We start from the raw sequence: 22,919 nt of genomic DNA, 5'->3' as shown, positions 1-22,919 counted from the left end.
CCGGACGCGAGGGGCGGGGCGTGCGCGGGACAAAGGGAAGCGAGGCCGGAGCTGCGGGCGCTTTTTCTGCCCGCGGGTGAGTGTTTCCGACTGGGCTCCACCGGGTCGGGAGGGCGGCGGGTCGCGGTGCCCCGGCTCGGCTGGACTCCGAGCCCCCGGGGGTTGCTGGGGTTCGGGCTTGGCCGCGGGGCCAGAGCTGGGGGTGGTTGCGGCCTCCCTGAGGCCTAGCGGAGCGAGGGTTGGGAGTCCCACCTGGGTTCCCTCCTAGGCGGCCAGACTCGCCGCTTCCACTGACCCCCCAAAATTGGTCAAAGCAGCCGTGCATACCCCGCCCTAGTGGAGGTGTTGGTAACGTGCATCCTTTGCAACAAACCTAAAGGAAACGACCTCAGAGGAAGCCCTTGGGGCAGCCAGGCCCGTGGTCATCACCCCACCGGAAGGGGGTTTCCCTGTGGCTCAGGCAGCGACCTGAGAACTCGAGGTGTGGCTTAGAGTGAAGAGCGAAAGCTCTGGAACGGTTTGGCCTGGGTGTGAAACCCATCCCTGGCTTTTCCTGGCTGCGTGTTTTTAGACAAGTTACTTAAACCCACGGAGACTCCCTTTTGATCAGTCAAACGGAAATAGTAGTACAGATCTTGTTGGTAGTTGTGACTATTAAACGAAATAATGTAAGTCATTAGCCTGTCCCGTAAGGTATTCAGCAAATACCTATCTAGTATCTTATGTCAGGCACTGGGGGTAGGTCCAATGGTGGACAAATGTACAAGCCCGCTCTTGGAATTCATGGGGTGGCCAAGGAGGGCAGTCATTTGAAAGAATTAACGAAGAGTGATATATCCCAGGGAGCTTGTGGCAGTCCTTGTCAGGGCTCCCACAGCAAGGACTACTGGATGTTGACAGCTCCCTGAATGTGAGCAGCAAGGAAATTTACACCAGAGGCAGTGGTTTCTGCCTGTTTCTTAAGGAAAGAGTGAGAGGTCCAGTTTAGGCCATTGAGAAAATAAACCACAGTATTTCTTTCTACACCAGGGCTCTTATTCCTCATGCTCCAGAGAATTCCCTTAAAATGCGGAATAGGAGCAAAAGAATCTTGTTTGTTTCACATAACGTTGGATGGAAGTACTCCCGTAGTCATAGAAGTTATTTGCCTTTTTTCTAAAAATGAGTGTCTCTTTGTTTACACTGTGTGTGATGTCTAGTGATGTCAGGAGCAAGCTCTTGTGTATGGTCATGCCATGAGCTGGTAATACTAGGGCAAAATTTATTAAGAATTGTGCTAGGTACTGGGACTACAGTGATGAATTAGATGGTCCCAGTTTCCAGACAGCACACAATCTAGTCATATTAACAGGTATATGATATAATACACAATATCATAGATCTATGTAAATTGGGTAGGAATACAGATGAGGCAATTCTGCCCAGGTAATTTATCAAGAAAGCTCCACTAAGGGGATATATTTTGCAACAGGCTGTGAAGGGGTAAGAGTCAGCATGCCAGTTACCTTTTGCACTGCTTCCAGAAATAAAATGCTGCTCCATGTTAATAGAAGTTGTTATGCTGAAAGGAAGGGAGAGCTGCTGCTGATCTGGGAGCTGTCAGTGTCTGTAGGCCTCCTTGGTGTGGTCCCTGCTTATATATCACATTCTATTGTCATATTTTTATCGGTCTGATTAAATGTGTACATGGCATCAGCAAAATGTTTTCCATACAAGAGGTGGCTTAGTAGCATAAGAAGAAACTTCAAATGTCTAATATTACTTTTAATATCCCCAGTAATTTGTTTTAGTCATTTAATTCTGATCAACCAAATGACCTAAAGAACTAGTAAAATATGCAAAAGGCTTGGTTATTAGAAGCTAATGTAATTTTACTAAGAAATACCAATTAAACTACCCTATTTAGGAAAACATTCTCTCATGCTTGCTGAGTTTTGATTCTCTTTTTTTTTCTTTTTTTCCTTTTTTTTTATTTTAGTGTCTCAGATTCATTCTTAAGGAACTGAGAACTTAATCTTCCAAAATGTCAAGTAAGTTTCATTTTTTTTATATTTATCAATCTATATAAGTAAGAGTCTAATGCCCTAGCAAATGGGAATTCCAAAATACTCTCATTTTTTTTTCTTCAAAACAGGACCATTGGTAGTTTTGTTGCATAGTATTATATCTCAGTTGTTTACAAGAAGTTATTTATTTTCTTTCAAACAGAAAGACCATCTTATGCCCCACCTCCCACCCCAGCTCCTGCAACAGTAAGTTTTAATTTTCTTGTTAATGTAATAGCCAAGTCTGGCCTTGATACAAAAACCCAGATGTCTTCCAGGAAGGGTCACTCAATCATCACAGCAACAGGATGAAAAAATCAGCTTTAAAAAAAAAAACAGCACTTCCTACTAAATAAAATAACTCTTTGCATCTTACCTTGAACCAACCCCAACATTTAAAGAAACATATTGCTGAAAGGCCAACTTCCTATGCTCAATTCTTTTTTTTTTTTTTTTTTTAATGGGAAATAACTGACAAGTTTAACATTTCTTTCTTGTTAATCTCTTATTAAGAGTTTTTAATGTGGATATTGAATGAATGCTCATTCTGGCATTTATTATTTTTAAACCTAACCTTAAACTGGTTACACTTTTCTCTCCTTTTCTATATATAGTTTTTATATTAAATTAAACAATAAAGCTTCCAGTTCTATAATAAGAGTCATTTTAAATCTTTATTTTCAAGCTGTTCAAGTAAGGATTTTATTATCTGTGGGTCAGATCCTGCTATTGAATTTTATTCCACTCCATAAATAATATTTTATTGGTTTGTGATTTGTTTCAAAGTGTCTAAATAATAGTTGTGAACTGGTTTTTTCACCCAGCAAGTTCTGACCCAGCTTGGTCAGCATGTCAAATAACTGTCCAATCCATAAAACAAATTTAACAGTAATAACTCTTCAGGCCTTGCTGAAATAGATTCCTTCCTTGTTTTTTTATTTAAAAAAACAAAACACTTAACATTGACCATATCCTACAAAAGCAATTCTTTAAAAGCTGTTAGCCCTCCTTCCAGACCCCTTACCCCCTAAATTTCAAGCTAGTTTACTAATTAGGTCCTTGTGTAATTTTATTTTCTCCTCTACATAACTATTCTTAATTACTAACCCTTAGATAAATGTTTTAGTTATATTTATCAACAGTTTGGTTTTCTTTAGTAAGATGTTTTTAAAAAGAGATACTGTATCATTTGTTCTCCGTTCAACTTATATAGTCTCTAAAGTTACCTCCTGTAAATCTTAAAGTCCTGTGTTTGCTTTGTTTTCTTTCTTAAATCAAAGAACATTTCTTACCACCATCTCCTTGGCACTCTGCTAGTGGCTATACAGGTGGAGTGGAACAGTTGAGATTCCTGACCTCAAAGAGCTAACCATGTACTTCATTTTTGGAAATGGTATAATTGTCATGTTTTAGTTTCAATTTTTTTTTTTTTAGCTCCCCAGTTTTTCTTATATTATTGCCTCAGTGTTTAACAGTGATTCTCATTGTTTATGCAACTTTTGAAGGTGCCATTTTGATGTAAATACTGCCTCAGACAGTGTATAGTATCTGGAAGGCACACTTGGTTTTTTGAGATAATAAATATAGCTCCAAAACCAGGTGTCCACTTATGACTTCTCAAATGTAGAAAGGGATTTTTTTTTTTTTTGCCTTTCTTTAGTCATGTTTCTATTTAGCCATTATAGTTTCACCTTGACACATAAAATACAGAAGACTAGGGATTAGGACATCCAACAGAGTAGATATTAAATTAGTTATCCTCCTTCCTTTTTTTCCATTATTTCTACCACCACCATCACAGTCATCACCACCACCACCTCCACTACCCAAATGTATCGTTCCAAGTAATATACACTTCTTTTGTGCCTTTGCTACTTCATCTGTGTTTTGCCTACTTAAATAAGCTTAATTTGCGTCTTCTATAACTATATAGACTATAAATTGGTCAGTTCTTTTCTCTTATAGAGTATCATATGCTTGAATATCTTTCAGACTAAGGATATGTGCAGCGGCATGTTTTAGAAAATTGTGTTTATTTTATAACAGTTTAGTTGGAATGTGTTGAGTGTATTTTACATCATACAGTTCAGGACTGATATTGTTAATTGCATGTTAAAATGAAATTATTGTCACTTGTTTTGATTGAATTTCATTAGGGAAAATACTCTACTTTGGTCTCTCTTTGCTACATTCCTTTTAAGCATTATACCTAGATTCTCATGAACATTGGATGCCATTGTATTAACCACAAGGGCACTGCTATATATGAGCCCACTTGTAATCACATCAACACATAATTCACAAAAACCAAGAATTCCGTTGCTGCAACGAGTAGTTGTGGTTTTGAAAGGGCTAGATTTATCAGGAAACTAGATTTTTTAAAAAGAGAGTTCAAGTCTGTCAACTAGAAAAGTAGTTCATATTAACTAAATGCAGAAATTGTTCATGAATGACCTATGGAAGATGGATCAAAGAAGAGATGGAAGAGAAAGCCTATAAAAGAATGACTGGGTTAAAAAAATCAGACAATACACCAGAATGAAATCCATGCATTTCTTACAAGTCTTTGTTTTGGAATCATGTATGTGACATCCATTGAATCCCACATATGTTCTTTTCTATTGACAACTTCTGACTTCCTGATTTGAGTCTCTTCTCATTTCTCACATTATATAAAATGACTTAAAACTGTCTTTGAAAGCAGTCCATTTCTTGTTTTTGTTTTTAGTAGATAAATACATTGGCAGCATCCACATAACTGTCAAATAAATCATGTTTTGTTTTGCATGTAAAATGTTTTCAGACTTCTGGTTTATCACATTTCAAGCTTTCCTCACAGACATATATTGCTGAGTTGTTATATCATACTATTGACCATAAGGTAATCCTGAATGTTTAAGACACTTCGTTGTATTGCTTATCCCAAAAATGCAAGCACACACCCATTCACACTCCTACAAACACCACTGGCCCCTGCAAAGAGAAAGAAAGAGAAAAAAGGAAAAAGAAAAAAACCCACTTGCAGACTGGTTTCTCAGTGAAAGAAAAAGAACAACTACAACACATCATTGCTTGTTTAAATTCAGGTTGCTTTTGCATGCCATATGCAGATCATTTTTCATTTCTGTGTTTTCCTCGTTTGAGCTCATTTCTCATTCGTGTTTTTGTCTCATTTGTTTCCATCAGCAAATGCCCAGCACACCAGGGTTTGTGGGATACAATCCATACAGTCATCTCGCCTACAACAACTACAGGCTGGGAGGGAACCCGGGCACCAACAGCCGGGTCACGGTAGGAGAATCAACTATTACAGCATCCGGCAAACAACTGGAATTGACCAGAAATGCCTTCAGAGTTAGGTCCTTGTGAATCACCAGCTCAGGCATTAAAAAAATTTTTTAACCTGGCTTTTTGACTATTTTAAACATTTGTTGTACAATCTTGCACTGAAAAAAAAATATATAGTGAGATCTGGATATATATATAGAAGAAAAATCTTCATTCTTTTTGGTGGTTGGTAGAGATAAAACCTTGGGCACTTAATGCTTATACAGTGTGTAGACAAACATGGAATTTCTTATGGTAAAATACTCTAGTTGAGATGAAGCGTTATCTTTTATTTAAGGTAATTGGCCTTACACTCAAAAACTCAGTTTCTTAGTAAAGGCTGGGCTTACAGACCTGGCTTTTTAGGCTGGCCTACCAGTTTGAATTGCTACACGTAATTATTTGTCTTTTGGATTTAATAGTTGACCTTCTAACTGAGATTCACTTGTCTTCCGTTAAAAAGAGAAAAAGACACTTGTGTCACATTGAAGAATTGCAGAATGAAAGTTGAATGAAATTAATTTGAAGTGCCAGACTAGATATCTACAACTAGAAGTGTGCTTATATTCCTTAGGATAAGGCATGTGATTTCTGAAATTGAAGATGTTTTATTTAACTGATTAACCTAAGGAAAAGTAAATATAAAAGTAAAATAAATGATAAACCGTAGATAATCAAAATTGGGTGATGTACTTCAGAATTTTTATTTTAGACTCTTCTTAAACTCCATTCAAGGAAGTTTAGGTAACAAAGAAACAAATAACTGTAAAAGTGATTTACCAAAAATAAATGAAATGAATCCAAAAGCCAAATACCTACATACATTGGAATATGGTATTAGTAAAAATCTTGCAACCCAGAATGGCTGTAAACTTCTCAATACCTGGTTTTTGTTTGCTGTATTCATAAATAATTCAATTAATGTAACTTCAAAAGGCCCTCTCACCCTGTAGTCAAGCTAGAGCAAAAAGCTTATAACTACCAAACTATCTTGGTAAGCATATTGCTTAGCTTGATAGGTTTTGTTTGTCTAAAATTTTCATTGTTTCTGCATAATTTGTACTTCATAAGCATATCAAGTTTTATGTGCCATGCATAATTTCATGGTATCTGAAAAGAATTCTGACAGAGTGTGTGTATGTATGCATTTTACAATGCATACAATTTTTATGTCTACTGGTACATGTTTTTCCCTGGCCAAAATGTGTTGTTTCACGAGTGTAATGGGTGGCAAGGTTATCAAATGATAAAGAACATTTTAAACAAGGAACAGAATCGATTTTGGACCATTCGTGTTAATGCAGAAAATTGCTCATGAGCAGTAAACAAGAATTATTACATTTTAATTGTTCTATACAGTCAGCTCTTGATTATCTATGTTAATGGAATAGAAATGGTGGTAACTGTAGAATCATTTATATTTCAGTTTGTTGTAAGCATTTTGTTCTTAACTTGGGTGTATCTGTGAGAATTCTCTGTTAATAAGTTGAGATCATTTAATGGAGACTTACTAGGAAAGGAAAGTGCACTCTCTGGCTTGGATCCTAGGTCAATTACCTGTTTCTTCCCATTCCTTCTTGTGGATATTGGAACCCAACATTTGGAGTGGGCACTAGCTTCAGGGTAGATTTGGATAAGAGGGTTGTCGGGTGTGGAAAATTTGGTGTTTGGGTTCTTTGTGGTTGTTTTCTTTGTATTATTGTCCTCTCAATATCAGATTAAAGTATAATTAAACTGTTGGTTAGACTTAACCTGAAATGCCTAGAAAATATGGAGGCTTTTACCTGTGTTCATTCTACCTCCTTCAACTTTTAATGACCTATGTCTTAGGTCATTGCATCATTCTCTAAGAAAATTATTTATGGCTAAAGTTTTACACTACCTATTTTATATATCTAATTAAAGCCATGTTCGGATTCAATAGATCTGATTTTGACCATTATGAAAGTGTTTTTATTTTAGGATGATCCCAATTATGTGTTACTTTGGACAGGTTGGGAGGGCCTCCTATTTGATATTATTATCTACAAATTGCCTTAAATCTGTGATTTGAAGGAATGATTCTGTGAAGCCCTAAAAAGTAGGCTCTATAGAAAATCTGGTTTTTCTGTTGACTCCAGTACACTTGAATAGTCTTCAGACAATAACTTTATATAGCATGTCTTAACCTTTTGGAGTGCTTGTGATAGCTATAAGATGGAAATCACTCCTGGTCAGGTCTTCATTCAGGTGACGATTAACATTCTCTTAAGTACAGTGTGAAAACAGATTGAGATAAAATGTTAAAAACAGCTTATTTCTGTACTTTAGTGGAAATTCCATCCCAGAAGAAAACCCTTAAATGAGATCCTACCAGAGAAACAGCTGAGAATTGGGAAGAACCAACAACAAACTCTTGAGTAGCCAAAATAAATTTCACAAAGTCATGGACTTTATTTGTAGGCGATTCCCAGGACCTCACTCTTACGTAAGCACAGTTTTAACAAGCATAATTACTTGTTTTCCCCCAACTCATTGCCAGTTAGAAGCAGAAAATTGGAAAGAGGGAGAGTTGCTGCTAGAGATAGGTGTCCTGATAACAGCAAGGAAAGAAGTAACGGAAATAAAGGAAACAAGCCAGCCAAAGCATAACCACTGGGCACTACGACAGTCTGGAAAGATGGCTGGCTGAGATGGTACACGATAGGAGTGTTTAATGATACAAATTTTAGTATCCTCAGAATCAGCTAGAATTTAACTTTGCTGTTACTGTTTTGGGTTTTGTTTGTGTTTGTAAACTTACTGGTTAATGACATGAAAATAGGGCCTCAATAGGTGGGTGCTCTGGGTACCTTTCTTTGGGAGAAAGGAAGGGAAATAAGCAGATCCACTAATGTTATAAAATGCAGTTCTGGGAAAATATCTTAGAGTAAATATTACCATAATTTGTCTTTTAAGTGTTTTAATTCAACATATTCAAGCATAGACATTTTAGAAGTCTTTACCCCTTTTTTAAAAAGTTGTTAACAGTGGCCAACCAACTTCAATTATTGGCATAATTCCAACTTTATTTGTAACCTACTTCATGAAATTCTGAAGATTTGTGTTGGAAATACTTTCTAATAACTTCATGTCTAAATTATCAGACTTTTGTATGTCTTGCTCTGATTTTTATGACATAAGGTTAGCTTTGTACGAATTACTCCCTACTCCACCCTCCCTACCCTCGAAAGAACTATAGACCCTGAGACAGATCTTCCCTTACTGTTCATACCACCACGGTTGACAGCTCCCCTCCCCTGTGGCTCACCTCGCTCCATTGCCCACTGCTCACTAAAAGCAGGGTCTGTCTGTGCGGGCACCAGCATGAGGTGTGATAAGAATGTACGTGAGGAGTGAGAAGAGAAGAAATACTGCTTCAAAGGTGAAATGCTTTCTAATAATTTTGTGAATGAAGAAGCAGAGTTATTGAAAAGTATATGGGGACGAAGGGAGACCTTCACAGGAAAGGAAGCATTGTTTGAAAGCAACGGAATAGGGAGCAAACATGCTAATCTCTGAGCCTGTGCATGAAAATGAGATGATGATTGGGGTCCCAGTCCAGAATGGAGGAGTTTCCCTGCGGTTTTCTCACAGCAACAACAGAAGAGCAAGGGAACAACATGTCTCTTTAGTTTAGGATTTGCCAGTCTCTGTCTTGATAATTAGAGTGAAATCAGTACTTTTTTCCTGCTACCTGGCAAGGAGAATCAATATCAGAAGTCTTCCAAAAATTAATGGAAAATAAAAGTAATTCAGCCGTGGTTTATTCTGGGTCCTTGAGCAAGTGCAGTCATATATATTAAGATGAGACTAAGTTCAGAAATGGGCATTCTTGGATTGGAATTATGTGGGGTGCCCACTAGAAGTTACCTGTTATCTCTTGCCTATGTATTAGCCCATAGAACAAACCAATCTCTTATCTTTCTCCTTCTTTTTCTTTTTCTTCCCCTCTAACACACTTTTTTCTTTACCTTTATAAATCATGTTTTTTCCTCTCCCCTCCTCCTCCTCTTCTTCTGTTTTCTTTTCTTTTGTGTGTTCCCTACAAAACCAAAATTTTTTAATCAAATTGAGTTTCTAGATATACTGTAATGGCCCATGTCTGCCATTTCTCTGTTCCTGGTCATCTTGTTTGTCCCTACCCTGTTATTTGGACTGATAAAAAAGGGGTGACTTTTAGTTCACACTTATTGACCCCCGCTTAGAGAAAACCACTAGATATGGATGTAGAACCTGAAGAAAAACAAAATCCCTAGTCATGATAAAGGAGATAAGGTTTCTTGTTACCCGTTTTTGAACCTAGGAAGTAATTTTTGTGGTGGTGGTATTGTTGTTTGTATAGGGGTGACTTCTAAAATAATACAAACAGATACAAAGTGCCCTGTAGACAGTATGAGTGTGGCTCAGTGCTGAAGGAGTTCAGATTCTGGTGCAGATAATCAAGTGTTGACTGTATGTGTAATGGTAAATAAAGCAAAATAAAAGGTGCCAGGTAATGTCCTAAATGTGGGACATTTGATATATAACCATGTATTTTCGATGTATGGATTGTTATGTAATAATTTATTTGTTCTTACAGCCAGGTTGTCAAAGCAGTAGCAGTAACCTGCTATGTAAAGTATTTTTAAATATGTGCTTAAAGTCATTTTCTTCATTTTCTTTTGATGTGAACATTTCTGAATTTGCAGTGATAGCTATTTTCAGTGGAGAAAATATAAGAATCTTATATCCATGGACGAGTAGAAGAAAGGAGCATTAGAATTTTTTAAGGCACTCTCTTTTCTTCTTGCTGGTGAACTTCTTGCAATTGAATAATGAATGTATTTAACTCTTTTGTAGGCATCCTCTGGTATTACGATTCCAAAACCCCCAAAGCCACCAGATAAGCCGCTGATGCCCTACATGAGGTACAGCAGAAAGGTGGGTGCCAAGGAGCCGGAAAGGAGTGGGCTGCCGTCTGTTTCTTTACTTTCCATCAGATCTCGGAGGGTTAGCCAGCTCTTACGTGCTTTGTCAGAGGAAAGGATCAAGGGTTGCAGTTTTTAAAGAAGTTAGTTCTAATTTTAAAATTCCAGGGCTAAAATTCAACAAGAAGAACATGATTAAATAAACTGTTAAAATCTTTAAGACAATGTTATATAGCCAACGTTATGCAGTCTTTTGGAGAATATTTGATGATGAGAAGAAGGTTAAGTGAAAAAAGGAATATAAGACTGTATGTATTAATATCTTATTTGTATAAAAATAATAGTAACTACATGTTAATTTGAAGGGAGAAAAAAGCCAAAAGACATGGTTATTTCTAAATAGTAAGCTTTTGGTAATTTTTATTTTCTTTATACTACCTTGAATTTTCCTCCTTTTTTTGTGTGTGATGAACCTACATTACTCTTAGTGCTTTTTTTATTTTTATTTATTTTTTATTTTTTATTTTATCCTCACCCGAGGATATTTTTCCATTTTTTGTACAGATAGAGTGGGAGGGAGAGAGAGAGAGAGAAACATCGACGTGAAGGGACACATCGAGTGGCTGCCACCCGCACAACCAACCAGGGCCGGGGACAAACTGCAACCGAAGTACGTGCCCTTAGCGGGAACCGAACCCGGGTCTCTCCAGACCGCAGGCCGACGCTCCAACCACTGAGCCAAACTGGCCAGGGCCTTTTTTTATTTTTTTATTGATGTTTGAGAAGAAGGGAGAGGGAGAGATAGAAACACCAATGAGAGAACTTCAGTTGGCCACCTCCTGCATGCCCCCCACTGGGGATCGGGCCCACAACCTGGGCATGTGCCCTGACCAGGAATCAAACCAGCAACCTCTTAGTACATGGGTTGATGCTCAACCACTGAGCCAAACCTACATTACTCAAAGTAACAGATAAGCCAGTATCTTTTATTTTTTACTTTTTAATTTTTTTAATCCTCACCCGAGGATATTTTTCTATTTATCTTCAGATAGAGTGGGAGGAAGGGAGAGAGAGAAACATGACGTGAGAGGGACATATCGACTGGTTGCCTCCCACACAACCCCAAACAGGGCTGGGGACGAACCGCAACTGAGGTATATGCCCTTGACCGGGATCAAACCTGCAACTCATTGGTCCAAGGGCCGACACTCGACCACTGAGCCAAACCGCCCAGGGCAATAAGCCAGTATCTTTATTAAAGATGAGCATTTAGCTATTTCTATCACTATTTAGAAACTTAAATTTTTGGACATAATTACATGTGTATTTGATGATACATTGTATTATATTATGCAGATTAATCACTTGTAAATGCTTGTGAACTCTTAGACATAGACTATGTCATTGAGTTAGTTTATCTTAGTGATTGGAGATGTCTGAGGTCTGCCTTAAAGCAGTCCATCAGACAAACTATAGATGAAATGAGATTGGCCAACATTGATGATTGTTACAGCAGGCTAATGAGTACATATAGACTTGATTGTATTCCCTCTGCTCTTGTTTATATTTTTAAGTGTCCACATTAAAAAGTATTTTTAAAGGTCTGTGTCTTTAAGCATCAATACTGAAATTTCACCTGTTTCTTTTTTAAGGTCTGGGACCAAGTAAAGGCTTCCAACCCTGACCTAAAGTTGTGGGAGATTGGCAAGATTATTGGTGGCATGTGGCGAGATCTCACTGATGAAGAAAAACAAGAATATTTAAACGAATACGAAGCAGAAAAGGTAGAGTGGGGACTGCAGTGGGCTGGATACAGTGGAAAAGGCATAAACATTTCTTATTACATAGAAAAGAAGCATAAGATCTAGTCAGACAGCTGAGGCTGGCTACACGGAGGCTTTGTCTGCCTGGGTCAAGTCACCCAATTTCTCTAGGTTTCAGATTCCTTATCTGAAAAAAAGAGATAATTATGGTGTCTTTTGATATTCTTATGAGATAATATAGGTATTCATTAACCTGCAAAATGTTAATTATAAAACTGAAAAACATTTGAATTTCAGATAGAGTACAATGAATCTATGAAGGCCTACCATAATTCCCCTGCATACCTTGCTTACATAAATGCAAAAAGTCGTGCAGAAGCTGCTTTAGAGGAAGAAAGTCGACAGAGGCAGTCTCGCATGGAGAAAGGAGAACCATACATGAGCATTCAGCCTGCTGAAGATCCTGATGGTAAAATAAATACATAAAGTGGGGTTTTGTTTATGCTTTCTCTGAGAGTTAAAAAATGACAAATCTTTTCAGTTTTTACTCCTTTTCCTACATGGAAAACAAAGCATAATTTAAGTGCCATTTCACTATTTTGATTAATTATTTTTAGTAACACTTGTATATGAATTTCCCACAAGAAAGGGAAATATCCTTCTTGGTGCAGAAAATAGCAAAAGCTATTTATTTATCTAAATCTTTGTACTCAAAATGCCAGAAAGGTTTTTGAGCCATAATCAGAATTTTTACTCAACTGCTTTTAAAAAGTTAAATGCCTTCTAGTTATATCCTGTTTTCTTTTTGGTTCCCTGATTTCTGAATTAAAGACTCTTAAGAGAGAAAGTTAATGAGTGGAAAGAAGCACTATGAAATTTTTTTTCCAATTAATGGAGGAATCCAACTAGAATTTATAAATGTAGCTCATGATAACACTCATGAGGGTACACAAATTTTATGCACACACACACACACACAAACAACAGCACTTCCTCACTGGCATCTCATGAATGGTTTGCAGGTTTATAGATTATGCCCTGGTTTGTGCAGCCAGGCAGGGTCTGGAACTGCAAGGAGCCTCAGAGCAGGACCCCTCCCGCTGTGAGCATATTCATCCACATATCAGACATGCTATACAGAGAATATTTTCTCTGGGTCTTGTTATGATATGGAAAAGGTTGGAAGCTCTAGCTACAAGCAACAAAAACATCAAAAATAATTCAAGATTCCATTTTAAAGTAGGGGTACAGAAAGCTTGTAAGAAGTTTAAAGAAGATATACCATTGAGAGAAGAAGCAATAATACCACCTAAAGACATGAGTAAACTAATATACTTAAAAACAAAAATGTTATTTTAAAAGAATGGAATGGGATATTGGCAAATAGTGTCATAAATACAGAATAGAATAATTATAATGAATAGCATAAGGAATAGAAACCATCAAGTGTTAAGCAGAATGAGCAGTGCTAAATGCTAGCACGTGCAGACCTTAATTGCTCAAATTGAATGGTTAATGCAAGAAACGCATACAGAAGTAAAAAAATAGGAGAATATCCAGTCTACAGATAATTGGATCGTAGGTTTTCAGTAAAAGAGGAAACAAAGGCTAGCAACTTAGAAGCCATAAGTAGAAAATAGCTTTCATTAGATGAAAGATAACAGCATAAACATTAAGGTGGACTAAAGGGCTCACTCAGGAAAAATCTTTAAAATTAAGAGTTTTCTTTCTTCTGCTTCTCATACTTGCCCATTATGTTTTTTAAGTTTAAGATAGGATCTTAAGACTGCTAGTAAGAAAGGGCAGGTAGTAATTAAGATGCCAGGATAAGAATGACTACTTTTTTTCTTTTTTTTTATTTATTTTTTTCTTTATTGATTTTAGAGAGGAAGGGAGAGGGAGAGATAGAAACATCAATGAGAGAGAATATCGATTGGCTGCCTCCTGCATGCCCTGCACTGGGGATTGGGCCCACAATCAGGCCATGTGTTCTGACCAGGAATCGAACTGACAACCTCTTGGTGCATGGGTCAACGCTCAGCCACTGAGCCACACTGACTAAGTGGGATAGGAATGACTTTAGACCTTGGACTTTGTACCTCAGAACTGAGTAGGAACAGGAAGACTTGGGAGGTGGAAATGTACGTAAAACCAAGAGAAAGGCAACATGTCCATAAGTACAACAGCTGCTAACTTCTTTAACAAAGAAGGCTGTTAAAATACCTACAAGACATATTCAGTTATTCACACACGACATTGAAGACATTTTTAAGTGACATTTTAGAGAATATTCATGAGATAAACTAAATAACTGGTGAATTAGAAAATAGAAGCCTGCCCTCCCCCTCCACCAAAAAAAAAGCCAGACAGCTCAAGTATAAAGAAGAGCCCGAATTACTAAGATGTTATTTACCCACCATTGGTCAGTATTGGAGCCATGCAAATGAAAGAAGAAAGCCAAAAAAAATTACTTAAATGGAGGCAGCACAGATGTACTACTATATATAGTCATAAATGTGAATATGAAAACCTATTCTCTAAACAGTAAAGTCACAATATTTTTTAAATGGTATCTTTTATTCCAACTATTTTAATTTCAGAAGTATATATCCTAAATAAGTTACACAAAAGGAAACAAAAAGTAACTTACACGACAGCTTATAGTGGTGCTGTTTTGTGATAATAAGAGTTTTAGGAACTACTTAAGCACCAGATGATAAGGGAAGTGTTAAACTATGACAGAGCAGCTCAATGCAGGCCTCTAGCAGTTTCCTGAAGTGTGGTCCCTCCACCTCCAATGGGACACTTAGATGCTCAGTGGTTGAGAGAGGAACTCTTAATGTATACTGTTTAAGAGAAAACTTTTTTTTAGGGGGTAAATTTAAATAATATTAAATAATAGTATGATTATTAGCAGATACCTCCAAAACTGGAGGTGATAGAGCAGAGTTTGAGATTAAGGAAACACTGTTACATAGCTATTAAAAAATCAGCATATATATCAGATCTATACTTATGTGTATGAATTTGAGTGGATTCAAATAATGCTTTTACACACTGACAACTGTACCGGTAAATTGATAAAAATTAAAAGTAATATTTCCTCCGAAATTACTTTAGGACCTTGGTGGTTTTTTAATATACTAAAATGTATGTGCTGGTCTGGGAAACTGAATATTGCTGGAGATAATGTTTTCTCTGTAGTGAGCATTTTCATTACTTTAATAACAAAGTGCTATGGTGACAGAGACACTGCCCAGTTCATATGTTTTCATCAGTTGTAAATGCCTTAAATTACTACCAGGAGAGTGAAACATTCAGCAGAATATCCGTTTTGCTATCATATGCATCCTTCACGTTGATTTCCAGGCTAAAAGACAAGTGGTTATATCTCACTTGTGTCGTTTCAGCCAAATCCTTCTCAGATACATATTACCGCCTAACGATTTTGTGAGAAAAGCCAGTACCTTGGCCAATGAACACAGCATGTCCTGGATGGTTTTCATCAAGTGATTGCCCCAGTGTTCCCATGAGGCCCTTTAGACCGCCTTGTGAGAGCACTGACTCCTTGGCAATTACGTATGTACATTTTTACATGCTCCCGTTTATGTTGACTGGTGACCTAATTTCCAGAACATCTCGTTCCAGATTATGATGATGGCTTTTCAATGAAGCATACAGCTACCGCCCGTTTCCAAAGAAACCACCGCCTCATCAGTGAAATCCTTAGTGAGAGTGTGGTGCCAGACGTTCGGTCAGTTGTCACAACAGCCAGAATGCAGGTGCTCAAACGACAGGTCCAGTCCTTAATGGTTCATCAGGTAAAGTCACAAAACATTTGTTATAATAAAATGGGCCCACACCATAGATCCCAGGTGACCTGGTTCTGTATACTGTACCAGTGTACCTGTTAAATATTTCTGTGTTCAATCTAACCTGTTCCTGATTCAGGAAAGAGGCTTGAAGAAGTGGACCTTTCCCAGAGATTTAATAAATTTATCATTATAACTGTAACATAGAGCCCAGCCCATGTGGCTCAGTGGTTGAGTATTGACCCATGCACCAAGAGGTCGCCTGTTGGATTCCCAGTCAGGGCACATGCTCAGGTTGTGGGCCAAATCCCCAGTCGGGGGCGTGCAGGAGGAGGCCAATCAATGTTCTCTCTCATCGATGTTTCTATCTCCCTCTCCCTCTCCCCCTCTCTCTAAAATCAATAAAGAAAAAAATTTTTTTAAAAAAACAAAACTGGCCCTGGCCGATTTGGCTCAGTGGTTAAAGTGTCGGCCTGCGGTCCGGAGAGACCCGGGTTTGGTTCCCGCTAAGGGCATGTACCTCGGTTGCAGTTTGTCCCCGGCCCTGGTTGGTCGTGCGGGTGGCGGCCACTCGATGTGTCCCTTTCACATCGATGTTTCTCTCTCTCTCTCTCCCTCCTGCTCTATCTGAACAAAGAATGAAAAAGTGTCCTCGGGTGAGGATAAAAAAAAATAAAATAAAATAAAAAAATAAATAAATAAAAAAACAAAACTGTAACATAAAGCCTTTTAGTGGAAAGTATATCCATTAAGAATTGGAAACATCCTATCAACCATTTACTGCTTTATTCAGTATGTATTTCTGAAATTGCTCAGGCCTGAAACAATATTTATCACATATTTGTTAGTCATAGTGATTCCTCTATCCTACAATTTACTTTTTAAAAATCTTGCACTAGCCGGTGTTGCTCAGTGGTTGGATCATCCACCATCTCACCAATGGGTTGTGGGTTCGATTTCTGGTCAAGGGCAGGTACCTGGGTTGCAGGTTCAATCCCCTGCCCCAGTAGAGGCACATGCAGGAGGCAACCAATCAATGTGTCTCTCTCACATCAATGTTTCTCTCTCTCTCTGTCTCTCTCTCTCTCCCCCTCTCCCCTGTCCCCTCTCTCTCCTTCTCTGCCCCACTTCCACCCTACCTTCCACTCTCTAGAAAATATCCCCAAGTGAGAATAACCCCCCAAAAATCTTAGGTAGACACATTATGTAATAAATTATTTAAATTAAAATTTCTGCCCTGGCCGGTTTGGCTCAGCGGTTAGAATGTCAGCCCGTGGACCAGAGAGACCCGAGTTTGGTTCCCCGCTAAGGACACGTACCTTGGTTGTAGTTTGTCCCTGGCCGTGGTTGGGGTTGTGTGGGTGGCAACCGGTCCATGTGTTTCTCTTATGTCGATGTTTCTCTTTCTCGCTTCCTCCCACTCTCCCTCCTGCTCTATCTGAAAAAAAAAATTTTTTAATAAGAAATAAATTTCAAAACGTTTGTTACGGTATAAGAAAGTGTGGGTTATATTTGACATTTACTTTAGAGAAAGTAATACAGTAATTATAAAGCCTGATCGTATGTCTTACAGCGAAAACTAGAAGCTGAACTGCTTCAAATAGAGGAACGACACCAGGAAAAGAAGAGGAAGTTCCTGGAAAGCACAGATTCATTTAACAATGAACTTAAAAGGGTATCAATTTAATGTGTCAACTATACTTTTATCACCAAGTCTGTTACTTTTCTTTCTCTCTTTTTCCCCCCCCAAAATAGTGCTTTTGTTTTATATTGTTCCCTTTAAAACAGGGTTAAATTCACTATAACCAGTAGATCTTTGCTTTTTAAAACTATTTCCATTTTCTTGCAAAATTGTAATAGGTTTGAAATATATTAATATGCACACATGTACTAAGCCTATAAACTCTAGAATCCTCTGATGTTTTCATTTTAACTCTAACACAATCAATTATTTTCACTTTATTGGGATTTATATGTCAAATGTCTTTGTTAGATGTAGCTCACTGTTTTCATTTTGTATTAAAACAGGTAGATCTAGTGTTTGGTAAAATAGAAGCTTTATATGTAATCCAGCACTATCAGCATTGCCTTGCTTACTGCTTGGTAACAGTTGATGTTACATGGCTTCCAGAGCAGCTTTCTTTTCCCGGGAACACAAGAGTCTCAGAGAAGACCTAAAATCACATGTTTTTTCTTCCATTTACATATAGTTTTTTTCTCCCATATACATATAGCCAAGAAAACCCATTTTTGAAGTAATTTTTCTGGTTCAGAGATTGTAAGAAAAGAACATTACTAAGAGAGTTTTATTTTTTTCTGACTACTAGTTGTGCGGTTTAAAAATAGAAGTGGACATGGAAAAAATTGCAGCTGAAATTGCACAGGCAGAGGAGCAGGCTCGCAAAAGGCAGGAGGAGAGGGAGAAGGAGGCAGCAGAGCAGGCTGAGCGAAGCCAGAGCAGCATTGTTCCTGAGGAAGAGCAGGCCACTAATAAGACCGAAGAAAAGAAAGACGACGAGAGCATTCCAATGGAGACAGGTAGCCTCCCCGTTGACACCACAGTGAATGTCAAGGGTTCTTACGGTTGTCTTTAATTCTGATTTCTCTTTCTCGGTGCTTTTCAGAGGTCACTCTGTTACTGGAGCCTCTTCAGTTATTCTTTATATGACCTACCCATTTCTTTTCAAATCTTAATCTCTTATAGTAGAGTCACTTAGCATGTTGGTATCGGTGCAAAACAGCAGTGAGTGATGTATTTAGTCTTGCTCTTAGAGGTCTTGGTTATTTTACCAGATTAAGTCATGTCATTTTCCAGCTTGGGAATATAAAGTGTAAGAGTATAATGGATGAGAATACTGGTTCCAGAGTCAGATCGGGGTCTAATACTGCTTCGCCACTCGCTAGCAACACGACTTTGTGTAGCTGCTTACCCCAGTTCCCTCCCTGTAAGTATTCTGGCACCTGCCTTGGAGAGAGAGTTCCAAAGGTTAAATTTAAAAATGTATATAAAATCATTAAGTATTGGATTTGACATGATATTGACACTCAGTATTTTAACCTTTATTGCTAAAATTGTTTAAAGAAGATGTGGTCATTGCTCTTAAGATAAATAATTTTTGGTGTCCTAGGACAGGGCCAAATCCTACCTGCCACCTGTTTCTTAAATAAAGTTTTGTTGGAACACAGCCCCATCCATTTGTTTACATACTGTCAGTGGCTGCTTTAGGGTGACAACAGTCTAGTTGAGTGGTTGTAAGAGACCACCTGGCTCATGGAAACTACAGTTTCCTACACCTCTACAGAGAAATTTGTTGACCCCATCCTAGAAAAATTATTCCTTCCAGGTGGACTTATTTTTCTGATTAAAAGCATTCCTCAAGGCAAAAAAAAATAACATGAAAAACTTATATAAAATACTGATTAAATTGATGATTCTTTGAGATTTTGAGATGACCTTACCTTCTGGCATGGTTTTGTCCCTGACCAGCGCACTATATAAACAGAACAAAGCAAAAGTATTATGGGAACAGAGCTGAAAGTCTCCTGGACCATTGCAAGAAGTGGGAAGGATGGTAGTCATACTTAGTACTCAACTGACAACTTCCGATTTGACAGCTGGAAAACATTTAATGAAATATAAATACTGTTACCGGATATTTCCACAAAATGTAATTCAGCAGATTAACATTTCAGATAGTAAGATTTTGAGTTTCATTATTTGAGCCTTTTTCTGTTTTGTGTGAACATGTTTTTTATCTTAACAAAATTTGGAACATGAGCACATTTTTGTGGTTAATGCAAGAGTTTAAGAGCTAGAGTGTGGTATATAGTTCTTTGCTCATTTTGCAACTAAACAGAACACTCCGACCTTTGCCTCTGTTTTGTCATCTATGAATAGACATGCCTATAGGTCGTTACTCAAATTTTTATCCTTCTAGCCTAAGGAAAAAAACTGAAGAAAATTGAATCTATTAGGGCAAAACCTCATGCTCTTAATTTCTTACAGAAAACAGCCCAACATGACTACTAATAAGGTACCTAAAATACTGACTTTATGTCATTTCCACACACACTTTCTCACTCATTAAATCCAAAGCACCCTACAACAGCATTGTTCAATAGAAATAAATGTAAGTCACTGTGTAATTATTAATTTTCTAGTAACGACATTTTTATTTTTTTAATTTTGTTTTTATCCTTACCCGAGAACATTTTTGCATTTATCTTCAGATAGAGCGAGAGGGAGAGAGGGAGGAGGAGAGTGAAACATCCATGTGAGAGAGACACATCGACTGGTTGCCACCCACATGACCCCAACTGGGGCCAGGGACAGACTGCAACCAATGTATGTGCCCTTAGCGGGAACCGAACCCAGTACTCCCCGGTCCACGGGCTGACGCTCTAACCGCTGAGCCAAAACAGTGCTGGTTTGGCTCAGCGGTTAGAGCGTCAGCCTGCGGTCCAGAGAGACCCAGGTTCGGTTCCCTCGGCGGCAGTTTGTCCCCGGCCCTGGTTGGGTCGTATGGGAGGCAGCCACTCAAATGTGTCCCTTTCACGTCTATGTTTCTCTCTCTCTCTCTCTCCCCCTCTCCCTCCCTCCCTCCCTCCCACTCTTATCTGAACAAAAAATGGAAAAATGTCCTCGGGTGAGGATTAAATAAATAAATAAATAAATAAAAGTAAAGCGAAATTAATTTTAATAGTATATTTAATTAACCCGATTTATCCTAAACAATATCATTTCAACATATAATCAACTTCTTTTTTCAACTACAATTGACATTCAGTGTTATTTTATATAAGCTTCAGGTATATAGCATAATGCTTAGACATTTATATAGTTTATGAAATGATCCCCCTTGATAAGTCTGGTATCCACCTGACACCATACATAGTTATTACGGTATTATTGACTGTTTTTGCATGTTGTACTTTACATCCTGTGTATATGCAATTAGCATTTTTGAAGTATCTCTTACATTCTTTTTTCATAAAATCTTCAGAATCTGAAGTGTATTTTATACTTACAGCACATCTTTTAAATGTGGAGGCTAAATTTTCATCAGAAATACTTGGCCTGTATTTAGAGTTCATAAATTTACAGTTAAAAAATAGATGTTTAAACCCCAGATTGTTTCAAACACGCTAACAGTTTCTCAGTCACACTAGCTTATTTTAGGTGCCTCACAGCCGCACGTGGTGAGCGGCTACCGGGTGGGAACGTGGAGCTCGCGACTGACTGTCGGCGTGATTAGAAGAGCGCGTTTTGTCTGAGCACTAACAGTGACAAATGTGTGATTACAGAGGAGACACACCTGGAAGAAACGACAGAAAGTCAGCAGAACGGTGAAGAAGGCACGTCTACTCCTGAGGACAAGGAGAGTGGACAGGAGGGGGTGGACAGTATGGCAGAGGAAGGGACCAGCGACAGTAACACCGGCTCGGAGAGCAACAGCGCAACAGTGGAGGAACCGCCAACAGACCCCCTTCCAGAGGACGAGAAAAAAGAATAAATGTTGCCTTGTTTTATGTATTCTAAATGCTTTTTTAAATGAAAGAAATGTTTTTGAGTTTTAATGGTGTTATGTGGTTTGTGTGCTAATACTTTTCTTGTCCATATCACAGCACCAGAGGCTTTCGGACCATATAGCATCATGAGCCAGTGGCAGAGTCACCTTTCTCAAGTGGTTGTGACGACGGTTCTCTCCGTTGGGTCTTGTTTCTAGCCCTTGACTGCTGACAGCCTCAGACTTTAAATTAATTGAGAAAATGCCCACCTCTTTTAGAGAATTATCCTTTGATGCTGCAGAATCTACTCTTACAAATGCCTTCCTATAGCTCACTGGGGTGCTTACCAAAGCCATAGCTTTAAATCTTCTCAGTCCCCATCAACAGCTTCCTGAAAGTTCCCTTTCCTGTTTACTTCCACAAAGAGTAGCTTCTTGAAAACGTAATCATGTATGAGTATATGTTTGTTTACTTACCCTTTTTTATTTGTAATCAATGTCAGATAAGCAAGAGTTGTGTTAAAGTGTTGAGTGTACCTGCAACTACACTTGGATCGTATTGATCAAGAAATAGTCTCCATAGAGTAGTTACTAGCGTATGAAATAGTCATTAAAGCTAACATGGCACATACACACTATTCTGCTTTTTGTTATAATTAATATTGGGTATGTTCTGGTAAATTCATCTCTATTGTACAGAAAAAAATTTACTTTTTTATCAAGTTTTCCAAAGACAGAGTAGATCACAAAGCTTAAGGAATTGACTATTCTTGCAAGGGAGTATATAACTTCAAAATGATTGGCCCATTCTAGAAGAAAAATAGCTGGGAATTAAGTTCAACCACTTGAAATTGTTTTACAATAATCAAAACATTGAAAACCTCAAGGCTCAGGATCCCATAGATCAGAGCCTACCTTTTGATAAACTTAGTAAAGTCTTAGAGACTAGAAGCGAGATAGTTTGTGACACGTATGCTTCCCAAAAACTAGAATAGATTTTTACTAAATAGTGGTATATCTGATGGTATATGTTTCTTAAAGGTCCAAATGTAATAAAAATATAAAAAAGGAAAAAAAGTCTCAGTGTTTTTAATGCACTAAATATTTATATGCAAAACAAGCAAATAATTTTGTGACTGTAACAACACAATGACCGTGGTCACTCGGCCATTATGCCATTGCATACTCAATGTCCTATCTCACCCAAACTGCTGCCCTAGCAAGTTCATTTGTACAAGACACTTGTGAAAATTAGTGTGCTTACGTTATAGTCATGTCACATAGGGAGGTTGGTTCTTGGTTTGTTTTTTTAATGTTTCATTGATTTTTTTTTTTTTTTTTAGAGAGAACGGAATGGGGGGAGAGAGAGAGAGAAACATCAATGTGAGAAAGAGACATGGATCGGCTGCCTCCTGCACGCCCTCTGCACTGGGGATGAAGCCTTAAACCCAGGCATGTGTCCTGACGAGAATCGAACCATGGGACGATGCTCAATCTCCTGAGCCACACCAGCGGGGCAGGAGGTTGGTCTTTGACT

The 22,919-nt window shown here is 38.1% G+C and overlaps 1 protein-coding gene across 3 annotated transcripts; it reads left to right on the top strand.

Moving 5' to 3' along the window:
• On the top strand, window positions 1-22,441 carry SMARCE1 (SWI/SNF related, matrix associated, actin dependent regulator of chromatin, subfamily e, member 1). Of its 3 annotated transcripts, XM_036269052.1 has the most exons (12): window positions 13-76; window positions 1,979-2,030; window positions 2,209-2,252; window positions 5,232-5,336; window positions 10,233-10,313; window positions 11,953-12,084; window positions 12,361-12,532; window positions 15,712-15,884; window positions 17,449-17,550; window positions 18,203-18,413; window positions 21,180-21,390; window positions 21,501-22,422. In XM_036269052.1, exons 2-11 carry the CDS (start codon window positions 2,024-2,026, stop codon window positions 21,386-21,388), a joined length of 1,236 nt encoding a protein of 411 aa, XP_036124945.1. In that variant the 5' UTR covers window positions 13-76; window positions 1,979-2,023; the 3' UTR covers window positions 21,389-21,390; window positions 21,501-22,422. The 3 variants fall into 3 exon arrangements, with proteins under 3 accessions (XP_036124944.1, XP_036124945.1, XP_036124946.1); XM_036269051.1 differs by having other exon boundaries at window positions 1-76; window positions 21,180-22,441; XM_036269053.1 differs by lacking the exons at window positions 13-76; window positions 1,979-2,030; window positions 2,209-2,252 and adding an exon at window positions 7,683-7,839 and having other exon boundaries at window positions 21,180-22,422.
• The last annotated feature ends 478 nt before the right edge of the window (window positions 22,442-22,919 follow it).

This window comes from Molossus molossus, unplaced genomic scaffold, assembly GCF_014108415.1.
Source record: "Molossus molossus isolate mMolMol1 unplaced genomic scaffold, mMolMol1.p scaffold_m16_p_19, whole genome shotgun sequence".
NCBI lineage: Eukaryota > Metazoa > Chordata > Mammalia > Chiroptera > Molossidae > Molossus > Molossus molossus.
This window is presented reverse-complemented; position numbering and strand designations above follow the sequence as displayed.